Genomic DNA, 20,494 nt, shown 5'->3' on the forward strand with positions numbered 1-20,494 from the left:
TGGGCCGGCCCGAAGGCACGATGGGCCGTCGTGCTTTTCCTCAGAATAAGTCTAAATTTCCTCCCTCCTATTGGGCTGTGACATATGTATAGCTAAAAAAGTCTATTTTACCTCCCTCTTCTTTGGGATGTGGTATATAAATAGCTAGAATAAGTCTATTTAAGGTTCCTATTCTTTAGACAGTGACATTTATATGTCTATTTTTTGTCCCTATACTTTGTGTACCGGGCCTGGCCTGCCGGCCCATCGTGCCGGGCCAGCCCAGCGTGCCGATGGGGAGGCCCAGGCACGGCCTGACGGTCGGGCCGTGCCGTGCGGCCGGGCCAAAAAGGCGTGCCGTGAGCCGGGCCTTCGGACCTCGGGCCTTATGGCCAACTATAACTACTAAGAATTACATTTGTGGCATGCAGAAGTTCTTTACCGAGCCCTTAGTTATCCCTAAATATACGAAGGACAAGGCGAGCATCCTACATTTAGGATTAGTACATGACTACAGATTTGATTAGATTCCATCTTTACATAACGACATTATTCTACTAACTAAAACGTAATCTTGAAGTAACGATATATTTTACTAATTAAAATGTACCGTGACTAAGCAACACTACGGTCTATATATGGGCCATTCCTAGCAGGTGCACATCATCTGCAGGTAATCAGGATACTGCATCTCCATCATTTTTTTTTTTTGGTTACAGAAAATCGAACCTACATTGTATATAAGCTACTCTACTGTTACAAGCATGACATTTTAACAAATTCTAGTATGTTTTAAATACGATTATGCCGGATTGTTTTTATGCTAGTTGAAAATAAACAATATTAATATGTATAAATACGTATATGTTACAGTAAGCACGCCTCTTTCTCAATCATTGTATAGGAATGTTTGTTTATGTACTAAATGTCTTTTATAGCTACCACCACTGATTGAGTTGGGTCAGGTCGAACTTCTCTCTATATAACTCCTTCACTTTGGACTCGTAAAGCTCACACAATTGCTACAATTGTTCGTAGTCGATCTCCATTCCCCCAGTAATTAGGCCACAAATCAAATCTCTCTTGTGCCCTAATAACCTCCTGTTATAATTAGCCAATTGATGATATACATTAGCATGAGTCTTCACTGGTCTCTTCTGCTGTTCATTGCCATTGCTTTGGTTTCTTCAGTTGCTCAGGCTGCTGTTGTGGAGCACACCTTCAATGTAATTAAGCTGACTCACACTACTCGTATATGTGCACGCAATTCCTTCCTTCAGTTTGTCATTTTGTTCATGCATTAGATGTATATATTTAATTTCATGTCATTCGTTTACATTTATATTCATGTGATATTAGGATGCTAACATTAGTTCATGCATGTGATAATATCTTGTCGTTACACTAATCTATACTTTAGTTTATATCTACTTGTTGTTTAATTAATTACTCTCTGTCCACCGAGCTACGTACAGGTACGTGCCAACCGTTCTTTTTTCATTTTTAGATTAGTAGTACAGAATACCATACAGTGGTGTATCACTCATTCATATTTTCATATGCACTATTCTAAAAAAAAAAATTTCATATGCACTGACACATCTATAGTTACAAAGTCATATTTTGTTTACAAGCAAATGCAAAATCCTTACTGTTAATTACTCAACAAATCACCACTAGCTGATGAACTAATAAACAGTAATAATTCTAGTTAGTAGAGTTTTTACAATGCTCCATTTCATCTGCAGGTTGGCAACTTCTCCATCAGCCAACTTTGCCAGCCGCCGCTGATCATCACCGCCGTCAATGGCCAGCTGCCCGGCCCGACGATCTACGCTCGCGAGGGCGACACGGTGGTCGTACACCTCGTCAACACCTCGCCATACAGCATGACCCTCCACTGGTAAATATTCAACTCATCAAACTCGTCACATCATCGATTGTTTATGAAGGTAGTAGAATATTACTAGTCAGGGTTTTCAATTTCCATTTCGGCTAAAGTTTCGGCCATTTCTCTAGAACCTGTATTTTTTCGGCCGAATCTTTCTGAAATTTTTTAAAAAATAACTGAATTTGACTAAATTCACAAAAATTTGAGAAAAGCCAAAAATTTTGGTCGAGATATTGACTTGCTGGGATCCGAAATTATGGAAATTTCAGACATTTCGAAACTTATTAATTATTGCATTAATGTAGGCATGGTGTGCTCCAACGTGGCACGCCGTGGGCGGACGGTCCGGCGATGGTGACGCAGTGCCCGGTGCAGCCCGGCGGCAACTACACGTACCGGTTCAACGTCGACGGGCAGGAGGGCACGCTGTGGTGGCACGCCCACGTCTCGTTCCACCGCGCCACCGTCTACGGCGCACTCGTCATCAGGCCCCGCGGCGGCGCCAAGGCCTACCCGTTCCCCAAGCCCGACAAGGAGCACGTCGTCATCCTCGGCGAGTGGTGGAACGCCACCGTCTACGACATGGAGCGCATGGCGTTCCTCACCGGCATCCCGGCGCCCCACGCCGAAGCCTACACCATCAACGGCAAGCCCGGCGACTTCTACAACTGCTCCGCCCCTAATCGTACGTCGACATTGCTGTTGGTGAAAAGCTTGGCATGATCAGCCATGGTGTTTGACATGGTGATTGTGTTTGCTTGCTTGCGCAGAGACGGCCAAGTTCGAGGTGAGGCAGAACGGGACGTACTTGCTCCGGATCATCAACGCCGGGATGAACACGCCGCTGTTCTTCAAGGTGGCGAAGCACCGGCTCACCGTCGTCGGGGCCGACGCGTGCTACACCAAGCCGTACAAGACGGACGTGGTGGTGGTCTCGCCGGGGCAGACGGTGGACGCGCTCATGGTGGCCAGCGCCGCCGTGGGGCGGTACTACATGGCGGCGTCGCCGTACGACAGCGCCATCCCGCAGGGCCCGCCGTTCAGCGACACCACCGCCACGGCCATCCTGCAGTACGCCGGCGCGCGGCGCAAGACGGTGCGGTGGCGGCCGCCGGTGCTCCCGCGGCGGCCGCCCGTCAACGACACGGCCACCGCGCACCGGTTCTTCTCCGGCATGACCGCGCTGCTGCGCCACGGCAAGCCGTCGGCGGTGCCGCTCGCCGTGGACACCCACATGTACGTCACCGTCGGGCTCGGCGTCTCCCTGTGCCAGCCGGAGCAGCTGCTCTGCAACCGGAGCGCGCCGCCGGTGTTCTCGTCGAGCATGAACAACGCCTCCTTCGTCGTCCCCAAGAACACCTCCCTTCTCGAGGCCCACTTCAGGCGCGAGCCGGCCGGCGTCTACACCCGCGACTTCCCGGACACGCCGCCGGTGGTGTTCGACTACACCGGCGACGAGAGCGACAACGCGACGATGCAGTTCACGACCAAGTCGACCAAGGTGAAGACGCTGCGGTACAACGAGACGGTGGAGATGGTGCTGCAGAACACGCGGCTGATCGCGAAAGAGAGCCACCCGATGCATATCCATGGATTTAACTTCTTCATCCTCGCGCAAGGGTTCGGCAACTACGACAAGAGGAGGGCGGAGAGGAGGTTCAACCTCGTCGACCCTCAGGAACGTAACACCATCGCCGTGCCCACCGGCGGCTGGGCTGTCATCCGCTTCGTCGCCGACAATCCTGGTAATTACTAGTATTACTGTTACATCAATTTTTTAAAGGTAAACAAATTACGATTACAAAATTTTGTCTCTGCCGGATGGATGCCTGCAGGAAGCATAGAACCTTCTTCCAGTACTGTGATGAAATGTGTTTTTGGTGACATTGGAAACCAGTGCCCCATGTAGGAGAGTGACATGATAAATACATTTCCTAAAAACAACTAAACAAAACTCCAAGGTTTCGTACATTAATTTGAACCTAGTTGTATAATCCTGCAGAATTTTAATTTTAGATTAAAATTATTGGTATCAATTAATAACATAAGTTGTACTGAGTTTCAAGTAAAAAAAAAATATTTATTTATTTATTCAACAATATTGATGTTTAGAATCAGCAAAAATATATAAGTTGTATAGGAATTCTCAATTTCGGATTTTCTAATTATAATAATTTGAACATTACAGATTTACCAGATATGAAGTTGTGGACCTAAATTTTAAATACGAACTAGTATTCACCAGTGCATTCAACCATATTGTATTATTGCAGATAGACTAAACTGATAGACTCCATAAGGGACAAATTTTCTGTTAAAATTAGTACAACTTAATCTATCCATTATGGGGCCAAATATTGACATCCCTAGTCCTTCTGTATTTGGCAGCAAGCTAGGACGCATTATTTGGCATTGGTTTAGCGTGAGAGATAATTAATTAAGTTTTGGATTATAATTATTTAATTTGACTGCAGGGATGTGGTACATGCACTGCCACTTCGACGCTCATATTAGCCTTGGGCTGGCCATGGTGTTGGAGGTTTTGGACGGGCCGACGCCGGAGACATCCGTGCCGCCACCGCCGGCGGACCTTCCACGGTGTTCATGAGATCACGCCGGCGGCGAATTAAATTTTCGTATATTTATAAGATTGTGCATATTTATAGCCAGGTGTATATGTGCTTGCATGAGATCAATCAGCGAAGCAGATGAATTATATATTTGTTGATTACAACATACAATTTGCATAAATTGATTACACGGTATGATTTGATGAGTATTATGTGTCCTTTAAAAAAAGTTAATTATTGGAACGGCATGCATTCGTATGGTTGGTGGACAACCTATATTATTAGGTTAGGTTCATTTGTATATTCCAATTCTTTTTTGCAGTCATATTAATAAAATTTTCTGCAAGGATCTGTCATTCTAAATGTTCAGAACTAATTAAACTAGGGCTATATATATGTACAACCCAACAATCTTATTTTTATAAGAAGGTATTAAGAGTAAGGGCTAGCTAGCTTCCAAATAGAACTACATTTATACTACATACATACTCCCTGGCATACATGATCATAGTAACGTGAATAATCGAATAATATAAGATCGATTATATATATATAGTAACGTGAATAATCGCATGGAAGTTCCGTATGTACGTAAGAGCTTCCAAATTATGTCAAGCTATGATAACGCCGATTCGAATCATTATTTTACGTACGCCGATTCTATAGTTTAATTTATGTACGTAATTTCACAAAATTAAGTTGTCCTTTTATACCAGTTTCGGCCCAGGCTATTTACCAAGCAGGACTATTGTGTTGCGGTTGATACATGTGTACAAATTGACACGGCCTCCTAGCAACGGTTCCATATGTTTCTGCCGAATATAGCAGTTATATATGTGCAGTGTGTAGATGAAGTAACGACAATACAACTATCTAGAAAGAAAATACCGTCATATTGGGCAATGAGATTTGACCTGCAAACCCATCTTTGGGCTAAGCCCTAAGCTGGCCAGCATATATTGGGCCAGATTTAAAATACTAATGAGAATATATTCACCAGGTTTTACCGTGGTCAACTTGCCCACTAATAAAAACAGCTTCCCAACCGTTGAAGGAATCGATTTGCGTCGGTTTTTAAAGTTGGGGAACATATGTCATACCTAGTTTTGAAGTTGATATGATTCGATCAAGGTAAGTGAAGGGACACATAATGGACTTATTCATAGAGAATTAGTGCTTGCAATCATCAGGCTATATGGCCTACAAGTCCCAGAGCCTGTGAAAAATCTTTTCTTTTTAGGCTGCGTTGTTTAGGAGGCCTCTCCCCTCCACACGCAAAACAAAACGATGAATTAACGTATGATTAATTAATTATTAGCTAAAAAAACTTTAAAATGATTAAAATGATTTTTAAAACAACTATTTTATATAACATTTTTTTTGTAAAAAAACCACATCGTTTAACACTTTCGCATGGAAAAAGAGGAAGATTAAATTGGGCACGACCCAGTTCTTTTTTCTTAACTCCAAACTTTAACTTCATGGTTTTCTGTTAGCATGCTTTTTAAACTGCTAAATGATCGCTTTGACAAAAAATTCTATGTACAAGTTGTTTAAAAAAATCATATAAATCCATTTTTTTAAATTTATAATAAATAGTACTTAATTGATCATGTGCTAATGAGTTTTCTTGTTTTACGTGCGCTGAAAATATCTCTCTTAACTGGGCCAAGCTAAGGAACACAACCTTATTGTTCTTACCAACCCTTGCATTTTCTTCTTTGCCTCTAGCAGCCAGTTAGGCTATATTTCAATGGTGTTATCTGAAGTATACTTTCTAGTATCTTTATTGTGACTCATACTTCTTACTAACTATATGGAACTCCACGCGTTGCTGCGGAAGTTTAGTATGATAATAGTAAATATAACGTGTATTATATTTAGATTATGTAAGCTTATATAATTTGTATTTTTTTCGATCATTGGAAAATGCTATAAACCATTTAAGTTGATGTGGTTTATGATAATTTAAATATATACTATATAGATTGATAATAAAAAAAGTAAAATTAAGGTGATGCGGATTCATGAGAAAAGAAAAATGAGGGAAATAATTTGGACTATAGATTAATCATCTAAATGACTGAAAGAATTGAGATGATGTGGTTTAATGAGAGAAGATAGAAAACATTAACTAAGTGGCAATGATGTATAATGTATATAGGATATTGTAGAAAATGGTGGAGAGATGTATGTTGAAATATTATATAAATTATGTGAGATAATTATAACAAGCTTGTATTTAAAGCTTTAAAATATAATAAAATATAGCGATATAGCATGTTTGCATAAGGACTAAAATATAATAATTGCTAATGGATGATGATGTGTCATCTTTACATGGTGAGTGTTAGGATGTAGTGAGTTGTAACTTTATAGTATAGATTGAGCAACAGCATAACAATGTACGATTGGTTTTTAATTGCTTAGTTCTCGCTTAAATCATAGAGAAAATTACCAATGTCCCTCCAACAATATACTCGGCCCAATCCTTACGCATCCCTACCCTCAAAGTTTAATTTGGATCATTTCCATACATTTCAATTAGACATTAGTTGACTGATAAATTCCTATTAAAAATTCTAGTTTGCCTTCTGCATGAAGAATATAGGGTTTATTAATTGTTGGAGTGTAAAAATTTGTTATATAAGACTATTATATTTATGAGTTTGTGTGATATAATTTATGAAGGAATTTATGTTTTGACTAATAAATTAATATTTATTTTTAATTATTACAAAATATTTATGTAGCATATTTTTTATACACTTCTAGAGAACTAATCTGTGCCAGATGGCGAAAATCACATTTTTCCTAGTTCAAATAGGAACCAGGGCTAAAGAATATCTTTAGCCCGGTTCAAAAGCCCAACGGCACTTTATGATCTTTAGTCTTGGTTGGTAATACCAATCAGGGCTAAAGATCATTTTTAGTTCCGGTTCGATTGTTGTCAGGTATGTGTCAAGCCACCAACCATCTTTAGTCCCGGTTGGTGTTACCAACCGGGATTAAAGATCAACACTTTACTATCGGTTGGTATAACAACCGGACTAAAGATTGAAAAGAAAGATCATGGTAGAGAAAGAGCTGTGCGCGTGCGTCCTTTATTTTTCCTCCCCCTTCTCTTCCTTATCTTCTCCCCTTCCCCTCTCCTCCCCTCCTCGGCTTCTACTGGAGGCGGGCGGGTGGGGCGGGCCCGATGGCAACGGGTGGTCGCGTCGGCAGAGCCTCCCCCACCTCCCATTCCCCTCTCCTCCCCCTCTCCTCGGCTTCTACTAGCAGCGGGCGGGCAGGGTGGGCCCGATGGCGACGGGCGGCAGCATCGGCGGCGGGAGGCGTCTGAGGGGTGGTGGCGCTCTGCCCCTCCTTCCCCTTCCCCTCCTTGGCAGCGGGCAGTAGGCGGTGATGCGAGGTGGCGCCCTGGGAGGTGGTGGCAAGCCCCAGGCGACGGCAGGCTTGGGAGGTGGCGGCGCCTGTCACATCCTGATTTTCGTTTTAGGATTTATAAATTATTTAATAAATTATTATTAGAATTTATATTAAATGTTCATTAATTTACAAGTGAAGTTAAATGTGGGAAATAAAATTTTCTAAATATAAAGCATGGATGGATTTAATTTTTATTAAATTCTCCATGGTTAATTATACTCTCTGGAATATTCTCGGATTTTTCGAAGCTCAATTCCTAATTTTAAACATACAAAGAACATTTCAGTAATTATCCACATATTAAATTAATCATTAAATGGTCTGATTATAATTTTGTTAAGTACTTTGAGTGTCCAAGTATTTTCAGGATTTTTTTTGAAACTATTTGAGCATTGGAATTATTTTTAACAATTCAAAGATCATTTCAGTGATTATTTTAATTGGAAAAAGTTTTTAAATCCTATGCTAAGCCGTTGGGCTGATTTCGGCCCAACTCCTCTCTCCTCGCGCGCTGTGCAGCCCAAGTCGGCCCAGCCGAGTTCCCCTTTCTCTTTCTTTATTTCCTTTGTTTTTCAGCCAGCCCAAGACGAAAGTCTAATTTACCTCCCCGGATACTGTTCGTCTTCAAGCTTGGACAGAGCCCGAGCCAGCCGTCCTGTACCTGTGCAGCCGCCGCTTCCTCCACCAAATCCGCCGCATCCCATGCTCCGTTTGCAAAATTAGTTGAGGGGAAATATTCCTCTTATCCTCCTCTATCCTTTCCCCCAAGAATCGGACTTTATCCCTTTGAATTCGACGTGAAATTGGATTCATTTTCGAGTTTATCTCTCCAACTAACCCTCGGTTTTTCCGGCTCAAATCCTCTCGGTTGGAGTCCGATCTCTTCAATCCAAGCCTATAAATAGCATCCCCTAGTCGCCCTCTTTCGTTTGCCCCATCTCCCGAGCTCCCCCGTCGCCCGTAGAGCCGCCGCCGTTGCCGGCAATCCTCCGGCCGCGTTGCGCTGCCACGGTAGCCGTCGCTGCTGCCGTCCGTCGCCGCCATCGGGTGCGCACAGAGCAGAGGAACCCCGTCCGCCACTTCGCAGCCGCCGAAGACCACCGGAGCGCCATCGCCGCCGTCAACCCGAACTGTGCTGCCTTGGAACCTCGCCGCCGGCCGTCGTTCGTCGTCGTCCGTCGTTGTTCTTTGTATCGGTGAGTTCGCGTCGTCGTCCTCTTCACATAGGTGTTCTCGGGTAGCCCAACCGAGCCTTCTTTTGCCGGTGGTCGTGTGGAAGCCGTGCCATGCCGGCGATGATGTCAGCGATGATGTCATTAATCCCTTTTTCTTAGTTTTCTCTATTAGATGAAAATCGATTAAACTTCGGAAATATATGACTAAATCATCGTAACTCGGGTTCGAGTGGTTCAAGTTGCTAAATTCATCTAAAATCGAGATCTACATGTTAAAAATATCCACATGTACTGTTTATGCTTGTTTTTGTACTATTTATTTGGTTTTTATTAGTCTTTTTCTTCGTTTTGCGTGTTAGCTTGTCGTTTCCGTCGTTGTGAAGGTTCGTGCGTGCGTCGGAAGTGTTCAAGAAGATTAATTGAAGACCGATTATTGCAAGGCAAGTCACACAGATCCTAAACACAATCCTTTGAGCATGTTGATCCTATATTTAAATTCTCTATTTATTTCAACTGTGCATTTATTTTCGAATGTCACCGGGTGGTGTGAACCTATTCCTTTGTTATGGCCAATTTGCATTGAATGCCCTATTCCTTGATACCTTGGGTAATAAATTGATTAGCTAGAACCTTATATATTGGTTTGGTTCAGCTAAATGCTATATATATAATTGCTTAGCCATGCTTAGAAACATTAGCTCATTAATGGGATGAATCATATATACTACATTATTATTTATGGTTATATTTAATGGTAGCTCACGATGGTTAATCGTGTTATGATAATTAATTGATAATTAAAACTTGTCAATGGTGGGTTGTGAGCATATGGTTTTGAAGGTCGTGCTCATGACAATTAAGGACCGGTTCGCGAGCTACTGTTGTGAGACATTAACCGTACCAACCACAAGCCAGCGTGGGCAACGGCTTTATCTTTTGTATAGCATGGTTCATTGCGGGGTACCAGACTAAGAAGCGGCGAGAAGTCCGTGGGGGTCGCTGGGGAGTCCATGCCTCTGGTTATATTTATAGAGGAGGTGATTATGATCCAGGAATGGTGCACTTGGTGAGTTGTGTTGTGCAGCGGGTATTGTCACAGCCTCTATTCGGGTACTTTCCAGTATCGCGACGCATGGTAGACATGATGTTGAGGCTGTGTCTTGTGGGTACAGTGGTACACCTCTGGCCAGAGTAAAACTATTCGAATAGCCGTGCCCGCGGTCATGGGCGGGTTGAGCAATGTTTTTCGTGATTAGTCTCACACCTCTCACAATAATTATGGATGTTATAATTGGTAATAATTTGCTTAGCTCCTGGTTTGGAGTTAGATCTGTACAGCCGGGGTTGGTTGTTCAGGTTTGGTTGGGCCTGAGCAGCATGGGCGTGTTGTTCAGTGTTGATTAAAATTAATGATTAAAGTACTCTACTGTTTTATTACTCTTAAATGTTTGCTAAATGCTGCCTTTGCAAATGAGCCTATTTTATGCCATCCTTTGGTATCCTTGTGCACTTGCATATTTGCTGTGTGGCTTGTTGAGTATGTCATATGCTCATTCTTGCAATAATCAATCAAACCTCAGTTGAAGAAAAAGGATCCAGAAGAAGAAGACATTTGGCTTATACCCCAGTTGAACTGCCTGTGGGAGTGGAGCTGAAGCCATCGCTAGACCGTTATTCCGCTGCTGTTTTTCTTTTCTTTTGTAAGTATGTAACGTTATTATTATGATGGATTTGTATATTAAATTGTCAATTTGTGTACCTCGGCTGATTCCTGGACGAGGATTTTTATGCACAAATTAGTTCGGAAATTACTAGTGAATTTCCGGGCGTGACAGCGCCCTGGGAGGCGACGACAGGTGGCGATGATTTGTGAATTTGTGGATGAATTTTGTTGTTGAGTATGATTTGTTGTGGGTGATTGTTGACGGTCGTTATCGATCAGTTTCGACCGTCAATATTTCGAAAACAAGAGAGAACTAGTGATACTTGCAATGCATAAATATGTTAGAATAATAATATTCCGCTAGTATTAGGTCTAGTAACCTTTTGCATAGAATAACAATAAAGTGAAGGAGAATCGACATCAACTCATACGATAAATCAATCAGACGATCTCGGGAACGTGGGCCAAGAACGCAGACTTGACATGATGAATCAGGCCAAAATTCACAAGTCTACGAAGTGAAGCAGCAAAGCAGGCTGCCAGCCGAAATTGGGCTGGATTGGGCCAGCCCCAGGTTCGGCCGAAGCTGGTGGTTCGGCCGAACCTCCCTCGCCTCCGTTGGATCCAGGTTTTGGCTGGACGGTAGAAATGAAGCCCCAATGACGGTTGGAGGTATTCCCGACCATTCCAACCGTCACAACCGTCATAGTTCAGCTATAGAAGGACTTCACCTTCTCTCTTCACTCACACACCTTAAGCAATAGCTCTCTCATTCCTCTCAAGTTTAGTTTAGTAGTATCTAGCTGGTGGAATAGAATTAGAATAGGAATCAGGAGTCCGGAAGTCTTCGGAAGAGTGTGGGTATGGCTCTAGTAGCTTTCCTTTCCTCTTTTGTAAGCTTTGTACTTTTATTAGAATACTCTTCTAAATACATTTCTGGTATTGAAATACTTTCCGAGTATATGAGTACCAACTTTACATTATGTTCTTGTTATACTGAATATGATGCTAGCTTATCTGGGAGATGCTTTGGTGCGGGTATAGTGTTTGCTTATGCAATTACTCTATGTCATGACGATGATATTAGAGTAGTATCTGGTAGTTTAGACGTGGTGTCTAGATTACGGGATATCATTATTTGGGGTTATATATTACGGATGAGAGGTGGGCCGCTGATGGTGACAGCTCAGTATGGGTATTCCTCCGCACCTATATATAATCCTAAGTTAATTTCCTGGGGAGGGTATTCCTCTGTATTTAGCCCCGGTTGTATGGTCATGACGGGCTGTCGTAAGGAACTCGGCAGTCAGGGGTGGCTTCTCGAAGTACCAGGAGGGCATCGGATAGAGGGTATTAGCTAGTATATCAGTTAATTAGAATGTATGTATACTATGTATATTAGAAGTATAGGAGTAGATTCTCTTTCTCTTTTCTTTCCACCTAGTTTAGATTATTTATTATGAGGATGAGTAGTTGAATGCTTGTGTGTCACTCTACCCTTGGATTATCCTAACCCCTGCTTAGAATATGATTATCACAAGTAATATATAAATTATTAGTTGAGTTCTCTCTACATGATCTTTCCATGGGATAAAATAAATACTATACCCTTGGAATACTCTCGGGTGAAATGCTACAATGATATATCCGTGCGCTTGCGGATGAACTCTGTAACCATAATATACCAGAAGCATTTCTGTGCCATTGCTGGGAATTATATTTCTCATAATGTCGTTAAGAAATACCAACAGTGATTTTGTTGTGGAGGTGGACGATCTGGGATGTCTGATTTGTAGCTATTCGATTAGATGATTTTGATTATATTTTGTCTGATTTGTCTGATCTGTGATGATTTTGATTTCTAGCAACTCGATCTGTGATGTGGGGATTTGGGGATGTCGGGAGCAACTCTGGGACGAGTTCGACTCGAAATCAATGTGCAAGCCAGCTAAAAACAATGAAAAAAAATGCAAGCCAACTAAAAACAACAACAAAAAAAAGCCTAGCGCCACATAGTGGGACTATCATCTTTAGTCGCGGTTGATGCTATCAACCAGGACTAAAGATAATATTGGTATTTAGTCCCGATTATTTCAACCGCTAATCATACACATTGTTAGTCCCGGATTGGACGTCTCAGTTGCATACCCGGAACTAAAGAGGGTTGCGAACCGGCGGAGTAAAGATGGGTTTTCAAGTACTGATAGTATCACAACAGATTCCTATGCCTATCTTATACAACAAATCTATTGTGCTGCTATAAAAGGCAAAATTTGCCCTAGGACACCCAAAAATTTTGTAATTGGCTAGGAGACGCTGTACAATCACGTCGCTACTCATGAACACCACAAAATTCGTGTAACTTGCCCTCATTTGAGACAATATTTTATCATTTCTGATAAAAGGAGGAGAGAGAAATTTCAAACTGACAAAATTGCCCTCAGCCCTATCTAATATCCACTACCGGTTCCCGCTTCCCAGCAACGCTCACCAATCGCTGTTGCTGGCGGGCTTACCGACCGTCATCGAAGACACCACTGCCCGCTTCCCAGTACCGCTCGCCATTGCCACCGTCGTCGAAGTCGTTGCCGTGGGGTTTGCCGACCTTCATTGAAGCTGCCACCGTCGCACCCACCGCTACCGCCATCGGCCACCGTCGAAGCCATTGCCTCCGCCGCTGTTGCCGAGCTCGTCAACCGTCATCAAAGCCGCCATCGCCGCCAAGCTTGCCAGCCACCACCGAAGCCGTTGTTAGTCGTCGAAGTCGGCGCCGGGCTTGCCGCTGCCGCCCACTTCCCAGTGCCACTAACAGTTGCAACCACCGTCGAAGCTGTTGCTGCCGAGGGGCTGAGGGCAATTTAATATTTTTGAAATTTCTCTCTCCTCTTTTGCCCGGAAATAATAGAATATTGTCTCGGGTGTCCTATAGAAAATTACATGAATTTTGTAGTGTCCATCAGTGGTGATGCAATTTTACGATTCTCCTAGCCAATTATATAAATTTTGGGTGTCCTGTAGCAACTTTTGCCGCTATAAAAATACTCCATATAAATTTTTTGATAAGTAAGAACAAACTTTTTATATCATATCTAAAAATAAAAATACTCCATATAAATTTTTTGATAAGTAAGAACAAATAAATTTCTACACTCCAACTTATATATTTCATCATACTAAAAAGCATAATGGATTTTTTATAGCACTTTAATTTAATGCTAAACTAGCGGTCAACTAACGAAAACCGTATGGAATAGATCTAAACTAAAATTCAAAGGTATATAAGCAAATGAGCAAAACTTAGGAGTATAGAAGGGATTGGATAAAAATTTAGGAATATATAAGAAATTTTCTCAAAATCAGTCGTGCAAATCGATCGATCGAGAGTGAAATAAAAAATCATGGATACCCACGGTTATCTTTATATTTGCTGCAGAAACCTTGGGATATAAAACTAGCTAGGTTTTGCTAGATCCGTAGATGCTGCCAGAGGAATATAATTGCACATGCCACGCTAGTGTTAGGTACTAATAAATTGGTTATACAAGGTTAAATATTCTGGTGTAGTGTTATGGATTCTTAGTTTAGAAAGAAAAAACTTGGAAGTGCTTGTGTGTCCAATCCTTACATATTTGAACTTTTTCTGTCCACAGGGCATAACTGTAGAAATTCCTAAAACTTCAAATTGGACTGCTCAGAAACCTTACTTTGAAAATAACCCCGAGATGTCAAGCAGTGTTATTCGACAATGTTCATTGCTGCTTTTAATTACTTTGTTGGTTATATGTTTTGAAGGGAATGATATATATGGCGATTAGTTATGTCATGGATAATTACTGGAACATCGAAAAGGGTAAAAATACGACGCAGGCAGGGACTATTTATAAGTTGGACCCCCATCACCCCATGGCATATCACTACTAGGAACAACATTATCACGAGCGGCCGAAAAGGGTCTTCGCAGGCGGGGCGGCAGTCTGCCTGTAAGCCAACGACTGTGAAGATCGCCGATCTTCGCAGGCGGGGTGGCCGTCCGCCTGCAAAGATAATTTTCGCAGGCGGACGTTGGCTAGTCCGGTCCGCCTACGAAAATAGGAATCGGCCGCCTGGAAAAAAAAACTTCCGCGTGCGAAGATAGGTAGAAAATATTGAAATTTAATAATAATTTGCCCGTAAATTTCTTTTAAATTATTTAATATAAATTCTTGCAGGTAGATTATTATGTACATATATTGGAAGATTATCAAGCATTTGGTACTGATAAATGTACATATATTACATAACTCAAAAGTGTTGCCAAAATATATATATTACAATATTTTTTTACATTGTCACATCAAATACGTCATCTAGTTAATACATTATGGCATAGCACTGTTCCACTCCCGAAGATCCTTGAATTCGTCACTTGTGGCTAGGGCACCCTCTGGGTCGAAGAAATCTCCTTTCATATGACTGCACTCATGGTGGATGAAGTGGCACAGATCACGCTGGATATTTTTGATGCCTGTATCGTCAAAGCTTGTTCGATATTCTAATCTTGGCAACTGCATGCATTGAAGATAAACAATATATTAGTATCATAAATATGTGAAGCTGTCTAGCACATAGTATAGAGACTTACATCCTCCGCGTTAGTCCTGTACCTCCCATTAACTCTAAGGAATTCACAAGCGTAATACCCGCAAAGGACCGTTCCTTGCGGTTGCTTGTGACACTTCAGGACATATCATAAAAAAATAGTTAAAATTTGCAATTAGTGAAACAATTGGTATATATTAAGTGAGTGAAGTATTACCGGCCAATAGGTACATACTAGCAGCTTCTCCCTTGTTCGGGTCTGTTCTCCACCCTTGAACTTGTAGTACTGGTACGCACTGTATGGATGTCGTACCGTTTCACATTAAGGAGGATATTTATTTAAAATACATTCATATAAAAATGCAAGAGTCATAATCACCTACTACTATAAGATTGTTAGAAATTCTTTGTATGACTGGTGTTTGTAATCGAGAAGGTCCAAGACTACCACGGCTCCGTCTTTAGGGTGGATGAGTAAACAGATATAATGATCGCTACATATTAACAACAGCATAGTTAGTTAGTACCAGCTAAAATAAGACATATGTGTAGAAGATAAATGTATCGGACTTAATTAAAATTATAAGCGGCCATGACGACTCTCTTATTTTGAAAGTGCAAGAAGGCTCGTCCAATGTACTGCGCGACAATAAAATTATAAGCGGCCATGACGACTGTCTTATTTTGAAAGTGCAAGAAGGCTCGTCCAATGTACTGCGCGACAGTAATCAATTTTTCCTTGTGCAAGCCCTTCTTGTATTCAACTATCTCTTTTGGATTCTTGCCCTTCAGTTGGTCAGACCCTGGTGCTAGCCTCATGGTATGTTGTGTTTGGCAGATTCGAGTTGGATCCAAGAAGCTAATAGGTTCTTTTTTCTTCTTAGCATCCATGTATTGCATCCTACAGAAGAAGTTTGTTAGTAACAATCACATGGATTTTTATTGTACATATTTTTCATATAATTAATTAAAACTCATACTCACATGCACCAAACACCGACGTAGTTGACATCCATCTTATCCCGACGATATATGGCATGGAGATCTGAGAAATCTAGCCATACGTAACCTTCTTCGCCGAAACAATCTGTCGGTGATCGAGCTGTTATATTGCCCAAGCCTTTCTTGCTGGCCTCCATGTAGAAGGTATGCAACCTTTTCATCTCCCATGGTCCTTCGTTCAGTGCCCATTCTGGCAAGAGTGCTTTCCCATGTTCGTACTTTTCCGGGCAAACATCGGTTGCGAAGTATGTTGGCCCGGCTAGTTCAGCGGCCTTCTGGGGGTCATCATTTCTGAGCTTGGCACGTTCCTTACCCCCTCTGAAAACGGTTACCATGAAGTTCTCCTTGTTCTCATCTTTGGACTTGGAGTCGTGGCTCCTAAGCAGTCTAGGCATCTCAGAACTGGTAGTGGCCTTCTCAGGGACCGTGGTCTCTTGCACCTCGGGGTCTTTCGCAGGAGAAGGGTCTTCAAATATTTCTGGCTCTGTACCGTCCCATTCCAATCCTGGTACTTCTTCTATTTCTGACCCGACTGATGCCACAAATTGCACCTCTGGTTCTGCCACTGTAATCTCCATGAGCACATCCGGCACTGGAATCTCCATGGCTGCCTCCGGCACTGCAATCTCCAGTGGCACTTGCAGCACTGGATTTTCCTTTTGCATCTCGGGTTCCTCTGCCTTACCAGTCACCTTCATCTTAGGAGGTCTCGGAGGTTTTCCCAACCCCGGTTTTGGCACCACAGGTTTTTGCGTGGCATCGGTGCCCAATCTAAAGGATATGTCATTCTTGTGCCAGAGAATTACAAGATCGACCGCATCCCCAAGTACGGATACACCATCTGCTGTCGAGAAGTCAATGTCATAGGACTCAAACCCTTCGTGGACCACTTGCGGCTGCACCTTGGCATACGCATCGGGTATGAACTCTTCATTGTATGTTCTCCCAGGGATAGCAATGGCTGTAGCAGCCTCAAGAGTTTTCCCGGAGCGTCCAATGGGAACATGCAATCTGTAGGGTGTATTCTCCATGTGGTCATCGAAGGGGTAATCTGGCTCATGTTCTTTGGTTTCGGGGCGAGGCAAAATCATGTGCTTGACGCAGAAATCCATCATTTGCCTTTCTAACTCTGCAGCCCCTTCGTCTCTAAGTTTATCCTTGTACGCTTCACGCTTCTTGTGGGGGTCATGTTTGAACCCTTTCTTCCAACTCATCTTGCTCGACACACCTCGAACCCTTCCCCCATGCTCAGGAGTACCCAGCGCCGTACTTAGCACATCTTTCTCCCTCTTAGGCTTGAAAAATCCTTTCTTCTCTGAACTGGATAAATTCTCTATTTTATCGGCAACGCTCTATAGCTCCGGATCTTCAAACGATACTTTTCCTTCATCCGTGATCTTCGGAGTTCTAGCTCTTACCCAGTCCTTGATCTCTGTGTCCATTCCTCCATTGGTACCGGTTGCCCCTTCTTCCTCATTTCCTCCTCCTCTTTTGTCCACTGCTCCACCTTTGGTGCGTATCCCACGGAGCCTAAGCGATGAGGAAATTTGTTCTTCTTGGCCAACTCTGCATACTTTTGGCTCCTTTGAATTTCTTCCGGGGAGTTCTTCAACGTCAGAAAGTCGTCCCACTGATTCGGGGTTATGTTGGCATACGTCGAAAATGGTGCGCGTCCTGTCTTCACAAATTTCTTGTTCAAGGTGGTTTTCTAGCCACGCCAAGACTTGGCCATTGTTTGCAGTGCACAATTCCTCACTGCTGTCTCTGATCCATCCGGGAACTGGAAGATTTTCTTCAACTCTTTCCATAGGACTTCCTTATCCCCATTCGATACATGATCCCAGTCCTTGACCGTGATGGGGATCTTTTCCCTTACTATTATGCCACACTGTGAACTGAATTTTGCACGTGCCGTCTTAGGGGCGAGCAGCTCTCCTTTTGGCGAAACATGGCTAACAACATGGAACACTCGCCAGGTCAACAACAGTAAGACCGAACTTATCAACATTGACCCCGTTCGGGTATTTTACCCACTGGCAGTTAAATATGGGGAATTGCATTGTGTGCCCATAGTCGATTTCCCATATTTCTTCAATAAACCCGAAGTATGATTGTTTTTCCCCGGCTTCATCAATTGCCTCCACACGGACACCGCTGTTTTGCGTACAGGTCTTATTATCTCGGGCTCTTGTGCTAAACGAGTATTCATTAATGTCATATCCCTACCAAGAATTTACTGTAGTTGATGGACCACAAGCCAACCGCTTCATAGTTATTTCATCGGTAGTTTGTCCCTCAGGTAAGTCTAGGTCTCGCAACCAATCTATGAAGAGACGCTTGTGTTCTTTCATTATCTACTCGGTGGTGCGACCCTTATTGTTAGCTCGTATTAGTTCGATATGTTGATCGATGTACGGTTCAACGATAGCAAACTGATGAAACACGCTGAAGTGAGCTTCTTGGAATGATTTGTGATCATGGGTGACGAATCTCTTCTTTCCTATCGTTCCCCTGCCACTCAATCTGCCCTCGTGTCGGGGCACAGGTACACCAATTGCATATCCATCTTTGAGGTAATCGATACAACACTCGACAACCTCTTCAGTACTATAACCCTCAACCATTGATCCCTCTGGATGTGCACGATTTCGGACGTAACCCTTCAAAACTGCCATGTAACGCTCGTATGACCACATTTGATGGAGGTACAATGGGCCAAGCGCAACCATCTACGGCACTATGTGAACAATGAGGTGCTCCATCATATCAAAAAATGACGGAGGGAAACACATCTCAAGTTGGCACTGTGTCTCATGTGCGAATGTACGGAGATTTCCTAACTCTTCGAGACTAATGACCTTCTGTGACACTGTGTTGAAAAAGTAGCACAACCTTGTGATAGCAACCTTTAAATGCTCCGGTTTTATGGCCCTTATTGCAATTGCAAGAAACACGGTGAGCAAGACATGACAGTCGTGTGAATTATAACCAGATACCGAAAAATCTTTCATTGAAACTAGTCGACTGATGTTTGATGAGAAATCTATGGGCACTCTGACATCACGGAGTGAGTTGCAAAATGACTTCTTCTCCTTAGGTGTCAGTGTGAAACAGGCTGGTGGAAGATATACTTTGCCATTCTTTTCTCCTTCTTGAGGGTGTAACTCTTCCCTGATTCCCATCTCGACTAGGTCCATCCTTGATTGCAGACCATCTTTAGTCTTGTTCGGCATGTCCAACAATGTTCCAACTATGTTGTCAAACACATTCTTCTTTAGATGCATGACGTCTATGGCATGCCGAACTCTCTAATGTTCCGTGGGTCTTTAGCAAACTCTCTATACCGATCATCAAAGTTTATCCACTGACGAGCATCTGCCGGGTGTCGAAACATCCCATCCTTCTTGTGCCCTTCTTCATACCAGTGCATTAGTTCCGCATCTCGTGGGTTTGAGTATATCCGTTTAATGCGGCCTTTGACAGGAAGGTACCACATCACAAGCTGCGGGATTTTTCTCTGTCGTCCCTCAGTTGTGTCAGACGGTTCTAGGCCAGTATTGCTATTCGATTTGTACCGGCTAGCACCGTATGTTGGACATTCATCTAAAGAAGCGTACTCTTTCCTGTACAGTATGCAGTGATTTACGCACGCATGAATCTTTTCCACACCAAGTGGAAGGGGGCATATGAGTTTCTTTGCTTGATATGTGCTGGATGGTAGTGAGTTAGGCCTCGGGAGCATTTTCTGCAGAAGTTCTAACAGACTGTCGAAACTGGTATCAAACCATCCATGTCTCGCCTTTAACCTCATAAGTTCAAGAACTGATCGTAGTGTTGTGAACTCACTGTCACAGCCCTTCGACTCATCGTACAAAACTTCCTTTGTTGCGTTCTATAAAGCTTCAAAGTTATTTAACCCTCTAGCCGACCCCATCAGCACCTCGGGTTCTGCATGACGTAACATTTCCTCTAGGTCAATTTTGTCCCCAACAGAACTATCGTCATGCACCATGTCTTCAACTTGTGTCGGAACTACATTTTCAGGCCCGTCCACTTGTTCTTCGCCATGACGTGTCCATATTTCATACTCGTCCATAAATCCACGAGTTACTAAGTGCTCCTTCACTTTAAAAGCATCGTCGAAATCCCAGGCTATTTCATTCTTACAGTCAACACATGGACAAATTATCTTCCTCATATTGTTCTT

General features: G+C 42.8%; 1 protein-coding gene and 1 long non-coding RNA gene across 2 annotated transcripts; both read left to right on the forward strand.

The window, feature by feature from the left end:
* The first annotated feature begins 991 nt into the window (after positions 1–991).
* Positions 992–4,604, forward strand: LOC127757640 (laccase-25). The gene is made up of 5 exons (XM_052283206.1): positions 992–1,205; positions 1,728–1,882; positions 2,176–2,555; positions 2,641–3,615; positions 4,345–4,604. The coding sequence occupies exons 1-5, from the start codon at positions 1,101–1,103 to the stop codon at positions 4,476–4,478; spliced, it is 1,749 nt and encodes a 582-aa protein (XP_052139166.1). The 5' UTR covers positions 992–1,100; the 3' UTR covers positions 4,479–4,604.
* Positions 4,605–8,492: 3,888 nt separating this feature from the next.
* Positions 8,493–10,894, forward strand: LOC127757807 (uncharacterized). The gene is made up of 2 exons (XR_008013538.1): positions 8,493–9,065; positions 9,404–10,894. It is a non-coding gene; the product is annotated as an uncharacterized LOC127757807 (long non-coding RNA).
* Positions 10,895–20,494: the final 9,600 nt, after the last annotated feature.

Source organism: Oryza glaberrima, chromosome 12, assembly GCF_000147395.1.
Source record: "Oryza glaberrima chromosome 12, OglaRS2, whole genome shotgun sequence".
NCBI classification, from domain to species: Eukaryota; Viridiplantae; Streptophyta; class Magnoliopsida; order Poales; family Poaceae; genus Oryza; species Oryza glaberrima.